Source organism: Chrysochloris asiatica, unplaced genomic scaffold (assembly GCF_000296735.1).
Source record: "Chrysochloris asiatica unplaced genomic scaffold, ChrAsi1.0 scaffold00453, whole genome shotgun sequence".
NCBI lineage: Eukaryota > Metazoa > Chordata > Mammalia > Afrosoricida > Chrysochloridae > Chrysochloris > Chrysochloris asiatica.
Window position 1 is genome coordinate 1223716 of NW_006408971.1, and position 12185 is coordinate 1235900.

General features: G+C 47.1%; 1 protein-coding gene and 1 pseudogene across 1 annotated transcript in view; one reads left to right on the top strand and one right to left on the bottom strand.

The window, feature by feature from the left end:
- LOC102819991 overlaps window positions 1-1013 on the bottom strand; it is a 2747-nt pseudogene extending 1734 nt beyond the window's left edge.
- The window catches only part of LOC102820758 (1-acyl-sn-glycerol-3-phosphate acyltransferase delta-like), a 61504-nt gene that overhangs the window by 11226 nt on the left and 38093 nt on the right, over window positions 1-12185 (top strand). The window contains exons 2-3 of the mRNA XM_006877277.1: window positions 5332-5501; window positions 11858-12019. Coding sequence (XP_006877339.1) covers window positions 5332-5501; window positions 11858-12019 — 332 coding nt within the window. The remainder of the gene's footprint in view (window positions 1-5331; window positions 5502-11857; window positions 12020-12185) is intronic.

Below are 12185 nucleotides of genomic sequence, written 5' to 3' on the forward strand. Positions count from 1 at the left end.
GTAAATGAAGGTCCCGAAAGCTTTGCTCCATTCATTTCATTAAGGTTGATTCTGCCTTGAGGAGGCAGCTCTTCCTCAGTGGTATTTCGAGTGTCTTCCAATCTGAGGGGCTCATCTCCCAGCACTGTAGGTGACAGTGTTCCACTATTATTCATCATGTTTTCAGGGGCTTCAGAAGGGTTCTTCCTAGTCTGTGTTTTACCGGTGGCTTAGCTTCCAGCATCACTATAACACACAAGCCATCACAGTACAATAAAGTGACAGAAATATGGGAACCACATCCATGCATACACTCAGACATCCACACCCACCTATATAGACACACACAGACACCACACACCTACCTATGTCTGTAAACACCTCCACATCCATATACACACACCCAGACACACATCCATATACACACACACCCATATACCCACACAGTCACACACCTGTATACACACACACACAGAGGCTTCCACACATGTGCACACACACACACACACACACACACACTGTATTGCCTGAATTGGAATGTCACTGCCCTCAAATCTAAGTATGCCTTCCCCTGGCCCCTCCCACTCCTGGCAGATCACCTTCCAGACTCCACGGAAGGGAGTATAGACTCGTTGGCTGTTCTTCCTGCTCTGTCAGGAGTCGACTGGGACATCTGCTGCTCAGAGATGGTTTACCTTTCTTATAACCTATTGAAAGTAGCCAAGAAATTACACAGGAGAGGTCACAAGCCAAGTGCATCTGTTTTAGCTCCTAAAAGCCTTCGAAGATTTCCCACCAGGAAACTTGTGACATTTTTCCAGCGCAGTTTCTTCAGGATGTACCGGGTCTACAGAGACGCGGTGGTGGAACAGACGGTAGAGTGTTGCCTGGAGCCTGACGTCTGGACTTGGGGCAGCAAACCTCACGCTGTGAGGTGGTACGCTGAGTTCAGGGGCACCATCGAATTTGGGGCAGGGAGTCGCCTCTCTAGGGGTCCCCGGATTTGCACAGGACACCAACCAGTGTGGCAACATGGACCGGCACCTGACTTTATCCCGGAAGCCCTGAGTTATCCACCTGCTTCATAGAAGGAAATATGAACCCTTCTAGAAAGCGTTTCCCTTCTTCTCCCTGACCCAGGCTGCAGTGAATGTAGGACATTGTTGTTGTTGTTGTTGTTAGGTACCATCAAGTCAGTACCGACTCATAGCGACCCTGTGCACAGCAGGACGAAACACTGCCCTATCCTGGGCCAACCTCACTATCATTGCCACGCTTGAGTCCATCTATGCTGCCACTTGACCAGTCTTCCTCACTTTCTCTGACCCTCCACCTTACCAAACATGATATCTTTCTCCAGCGATTGGTCCCTCCTGACATTATGTGCAAAGTATGAGAGATGAACTTTGGCCATCCTGGTCTCCAAGGAGCACTCTTGCTGCACGTCTTCCTATTACAAGTCATCAAAAATGAAATGGAATGGAGACAGCTTGGTATCTTAAGAATCAATCTTTATTCTACCTTTGTCAAGCATCTCTTCAGCAACCGTCACCCTGTGGTGGTGGCAGCTCTGCCCTCCCTGAACCTCCTAGCACTTCCCTTTGTCTCCTGCCTTGTCCCTGCTAGCTCCCACCGCTGAGTGGAGGCTGGTATAGAAACAGGCAGACAGATTCTGTTTTTCCCTTCTGGAAAAATCGGGGTGGGATTTGTTTGTTTCTCACAAAACACTGATAAATACTGTTGTTTTTGCTGTTAAGTGCCATCGAGTCAATTCCGACTCATCACGACCTCATATAGGGTTTCCAAGGAGCACCAGCTTTGCGGTTCAAACCAACCTTGCGGTCCAGTGCATTATTCTGCAGTGCCATGCACCAGGACTCCATAGATCCTGTTAGCTCGCATCGATTGTGGATTACAGTGCCTACTCCCTGTCAGTGTGCCTTCTGTAGTGGCTTTTGTGTTGCTGTGGTGTCACTGGTATTTTAAATACCAGTAGAAAAAGAGGGGGGAAAAAAAAAAGGAAGACCCCCAACAAGATGGATTGGCCAAGTGGCAGCATTGATGGACTCATGCATGGCAACGGTAGTGAGTTTGGCCCAGTATCGGGCAGTGTCTCGTTCTGCTGTGCATAAGGTCACTATGGGTTGGTACTGACTCAATGGCACCTAACAACAACAACAACAGGGTCACCCGTGGTGGGACAGGTTCCCGTGGTGTGTCCAGACTAAGACAGACTAGGAAGAAAGGCCTGGGAATCTACTTGTAAAAATCAGCCAAGGAAAAGCTCCATGGATCATTAGGGATCTTTAAAAAACTCCTGGAGAAACTCTTATTATCTCGCAGTTCCACGAACTTTTTGGAGCCCCTTGGTAGTACCCGGTACAGCACTGGAAGGTGAGCCCCTAGGCTGGAAATACTCAGTGGTTATAAAGACCCCAGGTTTTGTTCTATAATCATAGGGCCTCCATGAGTCAGCGCCACCCTGGTGACAACTAACAACAACCATGTGGTCTCTACTCAAGTTCTCACAAGGTCCACTGGTGGTGGTGGTTATGTGCCATGGAGTCAGTTCCAACTCATAGCGACCCTGTACAGGGTTTCCAAGGCTGTAAATCTTTATGGGAACAGAAAGCCTCATCTTTCTCCCTCGAAGCGACAGCTAGTTTCGAACTGCTGACCTTGCAGTTTGTAGTCCGAGGATGAGGGTACTGAGAGGTCCCACGAGGTTCACTTGTCCATGGTCACACTGTGCTTACTGCTTAGATACAACACCACGGCACCTTCAGGAGGGTCCTGCGGCGGTGAGAGTCTCCAGCCTCCTAGGGGAGCCATACATGAAGCTTGGGGTGGGTTGTCAAGGCCCCTGCTCACCATGTGGTGGGACCGAGACTTCAGTTACTACCCAGTAATAAGGAAGCGCCGTGACATTTGTGGAGGTGACTTGCTCACCTGTCCATCTGCCAGACTCCAGCAGCTCTAAACCTTCCTTTCCAAGTTTCCTTTCAGAATTCATCTTTCACTTTCTTTTTTTTTCTTAAACACTTTATTACTTTACTTGTTTAGTTAATGATTCTTTGTTTGGGGTTCACAGACCTCAAAGGGATCCATGGATAGAATTCAGAGAATTGGTGAACTTGTATTGCAAAAGTTACATCTTTATTTCTATTAAGGTTTAACTGAAATTCAGCCTTTTCTTCAATTCTGAATAGTTTGTAAACCATAGTTGTTGTTGTTGTTGTTGTTAAGTGCCATAGAGTCGGTTCCGACCCATAGCGACCCTGTACAGGGTTTCCAAGGGTGTAAATCTTTACGGGAGTAGAAAGCCTCATCTTTCTCCCACGGAGCAGCTGGTAGTTTCGAACTGCTGACCTTAAGGTTCGCAGCCCGATTCGTAACCACTACGCTACCAGAGCTCCATAGTAAAAGTAGCAATATTTGTGACTTTATCATTAAAAGAAAAACTCAGATATTGTTGCATCACATACAGCTTTTGCAGATACTTTGCAATGGCATCTCTACTTCAAATATCGGAGAGTTATTGACTCTCATTATTTAAGGTGTTTACAAGAGTCAATCAAAGCATTTTGCTACTAGAAATCCCGTTCATACATGTTGTTGTGAAGTGCCGTCGAGTCGATTCCGACCCATAGTGACCCTGTATAGGGTTTCTAAGGAGCAGCTGGTGATCTTGAACCACTGACCTTGCAGTTCAAATGACTTTGCAGTCTGACGCATTAGCCTGGTCCACCACGACTCCCGGTTCATACATATGCAGATTTATTTCAAACACAACATGATTGAACATGCCTCTGCAATCAGTAACATACTTGTCTATTCTCCTTGTTATTATTATTATTATTAATTATTATATCGGTTCTGACTCATAGTGACCCTGCATAGGGTTTCAGAGGAGCAGCTGGTGGGTTTGAACTGTTGACCTGTGGTTCACAGTCCAGTGCTGATCTTACAACACCACACCAGGAATCCCAGAATTCAATGTTGTTGCTGTTAAGTGCTGTCAAGTCATTTCTGATCCATAGCGAACCCTGTACAGGCTTTCCAAGGAGCAGCTGGTGGGCCTGAACCACCGACCCTGTGACTCACAGTCCAGTGCTGATCCTACAGTGCCACACCAGGACTCAAAAAAGGTCCAATCGAAACAGTGGCTTCATAGGGAATCTGCTGGGCCAGTTAAATTCAAGGCACAAAGGTCAGCTCACAAGGTTATGGTGACTAGGTTTTGGGATTTCCAAAGGGTAATCTTGGCAGATTTTTCTCAAAGGACAAAAGTTGATCATAGGGGCTTGTTATGAAGAAGTTTTAGAGAATTTAAAAGTGCTTTGTTGAGAAAAGGACCAGGAAAGTTGTGCAAAGGAATGTTTCCTGACATGTCAATGCAGTGCTCATTCTTTGAGGGTAGCAAGCACTGTCCTATGAGAATTTCTCCGGGGCACCTTAGTCCACCCACCCTACAGGCCTGATCTTACTCCTTCAGACATTTTTTTGTTGCTTGATCTCAAAGAGCATTGAAAAAGGAACTGATTTGAGTCTCCTGAGGTTACTAAACCGGCTGTTTTGATGTGCTGTAAATTGAAGAGCTCACCTTCCACCCTCGAATTAAACAAACAGCTGGAAAAGGAATTTCAGAGCTGATTTCAAAAGCTCATTTCAGAGCTGCGACTGAAGCTTTAATCACCAACCATCAACTCTTCCCTTCCTGCATCCCCAGTAGTTCAGGATTAGAGATGGACTGAAGACCAACCTCAAATTGGTCATTGTGCTCAGAAGGAGGCACCTGGATATTTTTATAGGCCTTGAACCCACATTCTCGTGTCTGGATTTGGGACAAGGACAAAGATGTGTCCTGCCTTCGGATACTGGCACTTCCGCTACCTGACTGCAGGCATTGTGTTGTTCCTGGGGCACTCAGGGGTAGCAGATGGAAAAGAAAAATTGGGCCTTTAGTGTTCTGATGGGCTTCCTAAGTTTCCAGTTGGTCATGTTGCAGGGCTTTAAGAATTCTGTTCAATATCTCTCACTGCTGTTCGCAGCTCTGTAAACACAAGGACCCTTGTTCTTCATTGATCCAGCTTTCTTGATTTATTCCCCCAAGATTTTTAATCAAGGAATGCAAGCCATTGGCTTTCTCCACACTTCCTCCTCAAATCTGGAGACGGTGACGGAATGCCTCCTGGTTTTCCTTCTGCTTTGAAACCCCTCCAGGCAGTGGGGTCCAGGTACCAGAGCCCAGAGGACTGAGGGCCCCCTCTCCCTTGGAGTTGCTCCCAGGACTGGCTCGGCCATCCCGAGGGCTCAGACTAAACATATGTTTCTTCTTGTGGTTTGTTCCAGAGTTGGTGATGCTGCTGGAGTGGTGGTCAGGGACAGAGTGTACACTCTACACAGACCCCCGAAACTACCCCAAGTACGGGAAGGAGAGTGCCATTGTTGTTCTAAATCACAAGTTTGAAATTGACTTTCTCTGTGGTTGGACCTTGGCGGAAAGATTTGGGATCTTAGCGGTAAGTTGATTCCATTTTACCTTTCTCTGGTTTAGGACCAGGAACTGGCCTACCCGTCCTTCCTTCAGAATCAGTAGATGCATCGAGTAAGTCTCTAACCATCTATGGTTCACTCTTCCTTGGCATTGGGATTCACATCCTCTTTAGAGCAATAACAATGAGCTCTGGTGGCGCAGAGGGCTAAGGTTTGGGCTGCTAACTAAAAGTTCGAACCTACCTGCCGCTCTGAGGGAGAAAGACGTGGCAGTCCGCTTTTGTAAAGCTTTTAATATTTATTCTCAGAGAGGAGAAGTTGCCTCAAAATCCCTTACCCCGAGTCATGGACACCGCTGTGCTCGGAGACGCATCTGCTGATGTCAGTAGAGTAATGGTGGTGGTCATCAGGCAATGGAACAAACCAAAAGGCAACTCGGGTCTTTTATCAGTTTTCCCAGAAACTGTGAATGAGATCACTGTTGCTGCTTTAAGACGTCTAGAAAACTGTACTGAGTGCATGTAAATGTACTGAGAGGGTCCTAGGGAAACAACAGGCCTTCTACCTCCTGCAAAGTCACTTCGATCCACAAGGTCAATGGTTCCAGCTCACCAGCTGCTCCTTGGAAACCCTATACAGGGTTGTTATGGGTCAGAAACGACTCAACGGCACTTAACAACAACAATTCCCTCTTACGCCTCTGGGGCTAATTGATATCCGTGTGTGGGTGCACGCAAATGCATTTCCAGGAAGAAAAGCAAAGTGTGGTGTCTACCTTTCCTCGTTTTAGAGAGCCAGGGCAGGAGTCTCAGCTGGCTTTAGTCTCTGAGAGAAGAAGCCTCCTTAGATAGCTTAATCCTAGTTCCGTCATGGACACCAGTGACTAGTGACAGGAATAGTCTTCTGTTCGAGGAGGGAAGGGTATATGGTGCCTTTTCATCTTGACCATGACAGCATTGGCTTCGTCACCTTGTTGTTGTTGTTAGACACTGCCAAGTCAGTTCTGACTGATACCAACCCAGTGTACAGTAGAACAAAATACTGCCTGGTCCCAAACCATCTTCACAACCAAGCCTTTTGTTGCAGCTCCTATGTTGATCAGTCTCACTGGGGGTCTTCCTCTTTTTCAGTGACCCTCTACAGTCTAAGTAGGATGTCCTTTTCCATGGACTGGTCCCTCTTGATAACATGTCCAAAGTACATCCATAAAACAAAGTCTTACCATTGTGGCTTCCAAGAAGCATTCTGGCTGACTTCTTCCAACATAGATTTATTGGTCCATGGTACGTTCAACATTCTTTACTCACACTATAGTTTCAGATGTATCAATCTTCTTCCATCTTCCTTATTCATTGGCCTACCTTACCATCTTGTTGTTTCTAAGTGCCGTTGAGTTGGCTCTGACTCAGTTCTGACACACAGCAACCCTGCATAGGGTTTCCAAGGAGCAACTGGTAAGTTTTGAACCACGGACTTGTGGTTCAAACTGACCTTCTGGCCAGTGCTTATCTATGTTGACACACCAGGACTCCTTTACCATCTTAGGTCTAGACTTTTCCAACATACAAGCTTCTCCGGGAACACTGGTTGGTACTCAACGTGCAGTTTAGAGGCAGCTGGTGGTTTTTCCAGACTGTTCCAAGTGGTTATTGGAGAAGCGCTCATGCTTACAATGTGAGAAGGTTTGTAATTTGTGGAGCACGAGTCCCTGAGGCAAACCAGAAAATCGGCTAGATTTAGAGTCATGTTAAATTCCATTTGAGTCCTTGGTAGCTCTGACTATGAGCAGTTCTGTCAAGCACTCTCTCTACGTGCTTCTTCCATGCCACTACCTGAGTTATGGTAAGGAGCTCTGGTAGCGTAGTGGTTACCAGTCGGGCTGCTATTCAAAACTACCAGCTGTTCCATGGGAGAAAGATGAGGCTTTCTACTCCCGTAAAGATCTGTAGCCTCGGAAACTGTATACAGGGTCGCTATGAGTCAGACCAACTCCACAGCACATCACCATCACCACCACCAAACCCTCCTGATACAGGTATCTGCATTTTATAAGTCAACTCCAGAAATCCAATCTAGTTAAATAATTTGTCCAAGGTCAGTTCTTAGTAAGTCTGATTTCCAAGTCTCAGCTCTTGCCCCTTGGAAGGCTTTGGGAGGAAAGTTTCAGAGTAACCTGCTTCAGAGATGGCCTGATCTATCAGACATCAGGACACGAGGCAGGGGACAGACTTCCAATTGCCTTCACAGTCTGCAGTGCTCACTCTCACAGCCTGGTTCTGACCAGGGATGGAGCAGGAAGAAACTAGCCAAGCAGAGGAGCTTGGAGACGCCCTCAGGCTGCCCTGAACCTGATACTAGAAGGAGACAGACACAGAGGGATGTGGAAGGATGGGCCCTGGCAATAAATATGGAGGGCAGCAATATGTGGAGGGGAAGACAGAGACAGAGAGGAGGGGTAGGGAGGGACGCATGCACAGAGGACGATTTGGGATTTTACTACTAAAGCCTTTGGAGTCTGTGGTCATTGTACAATTGTGAACCCAACGGGACTGTTATTGTTAAGTGCCATTGAATTAATTCCAACTCATAGTAACCGTTTGTAGGGTTTCTGAGAAGCAGCTGGTAGATTGGAACTGCCAACTTTGCCAGTCCAGTTTTTATCCTACAGCACCACACCAGGACTCTTTATTCAAATGTGCGGTGACTGATGGTTACTCCGCAGACGGGCTGTTGGCCTAGTGATGTTTCATTTCCAACCTTAATTTCTTTAATAAATGTTGCTGTTGTTGTTCTGTGCCGTGGAGTCGGTTCTGACTCATAGCGACCCTGTATAGGGTTTCTGAGGCTGTAAATCTTTATGGGAGCAGATATATAGGAGCTCTAAGAGTATATATTTTTTTTCAATGAATGTTGAGTATAATGAGGTGTGAGCTTTCCTATTTATTTTGGAGGACATGCCTAGAGATAAAGTGTGGGGGGAGGGGTGTCTCACCCTCACTGAGACTTTGGGAGCCCTGCTGAGCTGGGCCCTGGGTTTCCTGATTCTTGCTAAATAAATGGCTTCCTGTGGGAGGGTGAAGGGGGTGAGGGTTTGTCCACACTCTGCAGACACACCCAGAGCTGTTGCTCGCTCTACTCGTTCTAAGGAAGCAAAGAGCTGCCAGAGAGCAGTAGCTCAGGGGAGGGCTAGGGCAGGAAGGCCAACTCTGATGGAAGTGACCAAGTGGTGTCCTCCGGGGAATGCCCTCCACACGTAGCCGGGGAACCGTCCTGTCACCTGGATAGAGCCAGTCCACTTGATGTCAAGAGATCCCTGGCCTCTTCCTACAGTCATCAGCTCATTTCCGGATTTGGGCCTATGAGTTCTGCAGGTTACAAACCAGCTCTGTTCCTGGCTTTAAGTGGAAGGGGAGGTAACTTGGAACAGGTACATACAGTTCTTATTCAGCCATCCTTTAGGGCAGGGGTGGGGAACGTTGGTCCTTGGGCTTTAAGAGGCCTGTGAGGAAATCATCTGATCCTACTAAGGTTTCTGAAGCTTTTGTGGTCCCTGTTCACCTCTGTTGCCTCAGTGAAATGTATCTGCCAGTTTCCAACAACCCCAGAAGGTTGCACAAGAAGGGAAAAGTGGGAATTAAATAGTATAGCAGTAGATCCAAAGGGCATGGAGGAAGGTAGAGTCTCCAGTGAATAGTGTCCAGCCTGTCCAGGAAGGGCTGATGAAATGAAATACAGATGGGTCTCTTGTGATGCAATAGTGAGTAATTGTTATCAGGACTGATTGTCAGGGTTGGAAATCTAAAGGTGGACATTTCGTAGCAAGGAGGGGAGTGATTAATTTTTCAGTCTAGGAGCAGAGGACCCTAGGACCATCAATGGAGAAAAGCGGAGAGCGGGATCCTACCCAGAGAAGCAATGAGGCCTGAGATGAGGGCAGAGAAGACGACGTCAAGAGATGCAGTGGCTGGGGACTTGGGATCTGGAAAGGGAAAGGGGCTGAGGACTGTGGGGGGGGGAGGGGGGGATGCAGGCTTACAGGGTACACCCTTTGGTTGGGTGAGGATGCATGGACGGGATGGTAACTATGCCAATGAAACAATAGATGATAGAATGAATGTAAAACTAATGTTCTCCCATGTGTGTAAACACACAATTCACAATAAAACATTTATTACACACAAAAAAAGTATAGCAGGTGAATTTTGAAGTTGGTAACTTTGTATGGCCCATGAATGCTGTTATAAATATCCAAAAGGTTCCCCACCCCTAAACTTTAGGGCAGGAAAAGACAAGAAGCCTTTTCCCAATGATTTGAAAGCTTCAGGTGCAGCTGGTGAAGGTGGTTGTGATGAGGAATTTGTTGTGAGCAGGGGTTGGTTCACTGGTTTCAAAGTGAGGGCAAATTTACGTAATATTAAAGTGCCAGAAGAACAAACAAATCTGTCTTGGAAGAAGTACAGCCAGAATGTTCCTCAGAAGTCAGGGTGGTGAGACATTGTCTCCCACGCTTTGGGCCTATTATCAGGAGAGACCAGTCCTCGGGGAAGAACAATGGACTCTACATGACAACGATGGTGGGATGCTGCAGGACTGGGCGGTGGTCCGTTCTGTTGTACTTAGGGTTGCTATGGGTCAGAACTGACTCAATATTACCTAATAACACCCCCACTGCCAAGTAATTCTACACAAACCCAGTCATATTCTTTCTTCCCCCTCTTAGATGTCTCTTTTCTTCCCTTTTGAAAACAAAGGTATCTTTAATTTTGAAGTTTTATGCTAAGTGGAGTAAAAGCTATGAGCCAGAACCACCTTGCTGGTACCTAACAACAATCACCACAAAGGGCAGGTAGGAGTTCCTGTAATGGGAATGTTTGTAACCTGGGGGCTGGGAATCGGAGAATTGGCTTCCTATTCTAATCATTGTTCACTGGTGGTTTTGGTCTTAAGTTGCCTCCAAATACACTCACACACCCTGTATCAATTTCTCTCTCTCTCTTTTTAAATTGCATGCTGTTGAGAGCCTCAAAGTCTGAGTATTTTGCTTTTAGATCCCATCGAGTAGATTCTGACTCCTGTCTAGGGTTTCCGAGACTGTAAATCTTTGAGGGAGTAGTGAATCCCAGCTTTCTCCCACAAAGCAGCTGGTGAGTTTCAACTAGTAACCTTGTGGTTAGCAGTCCACCGCCACGGCTCCTTTGGTTTTATGAAAGAAGAGAATAAAGGAAGATTCCTGACCAGGTACTTTTCATCCTCACATAGAAGAAGAACAGCACAAGAGGAAATGAATCTAAATTGGAAAAAATGGAATTTGCAGAAATTCTTCAGAGTGGGATTATGAAATATTATTTTGGTTCCTTTTTGCTAGGGATTGGGAAGGGAGAAGTGGTGGGAATTTAAAAAGAAAAAGAAAAGAGACTTTCTATCTTGTTGAACTCCCAGGTCCAGTGGCTGGAGGCTGTGCCTTTGGTCTTTCCCAGGATGCTCTTGTCCTTGGAGGTGGTTCTTGACTCAGACCAGTATCCCCTGAGGCTGGCTTCGGAAGCTTGACCCGTGCCCTTTCCCTTTCTCTGTGGGGTGGGCCGCTAAGTGCTGAAGGGATTGAGCATAAAATCCAAGGGCCAACGTTTCTGAAGCTTGTGGTCCCTGTTCACCTCTCTGTTGCCTCAGTGAAATCTGTCTGCCAGTTTCCAACAACCCCAGAAGGTTGCACAAGATCTTGTTTGCCAAGAAGCCTCAGAACTGTGCCAGGTCCGTGATAAACACGCCCTGCACGGTAGCTGTTGGCATCCATAGTTTTCTGCCGGGGGTGGGCGGCCCTTCAAGAAGCTATATGTACTCGTATTCGTTGTCTATTGATCGCTGCATGGCAAGCCCCCAAACCCAGCAACATGTCACCTCAGCATCTTGTCTAGAGGTTCAACTTCGGGTGATGGGTCTTTGTCCAGGCTCGTGCATATGTTTCTGGTCAGGCTTGCCTTGGCTTCCCAGAGTTGCCGTAACAAAATACCACAAAGCGGTGGCTTTAATGAGCAGAAGCAATGTCTCAGTGTGAGTGGGTGTTGAGCATGTCAACCCCTCCGAGGGTTCTGAGAGAGGAACTGCTTCACGCCGGTGTGCCAGCTTCCAGTGCTTCCCAGCATTCCTTGCAACTCCTTTGGGACATATAGATGAGTCTTCATCTGACATCCTCCCTGTCTCAGAAGGGATTAGGACTAGGTCCCACCCTATCTGACATTTCCCCCCAAAGAGAGTCACATTCACAGGAAATGTCTCCTTAGCCTTTGGAGCGAGTGCTCTTCTGATTCTAGTTAGATTCTGTAATAGTCAAAGGGACAAGCCATCAACCCCGGGCTTGACTCCTGTGGTCCTCCCTCTTTTTCAGGCCTCTAAAGTTCTGGCCAAGAAAGAGCTGGCCTATGTCCCCATTATTGGCTGGATGTGGTACTTCCTGGAGATGGTCTTCTGCAAGCGCAAGTGGGAGGAGGACCGCAACACAGTCCTGAAGAGTCTGCTGAATCTCCGCGATTACCCCGAGAAATTTTTTGTACGTGAGGTTCCATCTCTCTTTACTGGCCCCAAGTGTCACTCCCTTCTTCTGGGGGGCACATCCCATATGCTCCCGACATGTCCCTGTTTTCCTGTGTCCTATCCCTGAGGGTGCCCCTCTCTGACTTACCTCACACACACAACACACACTCTCCCTGACGCTG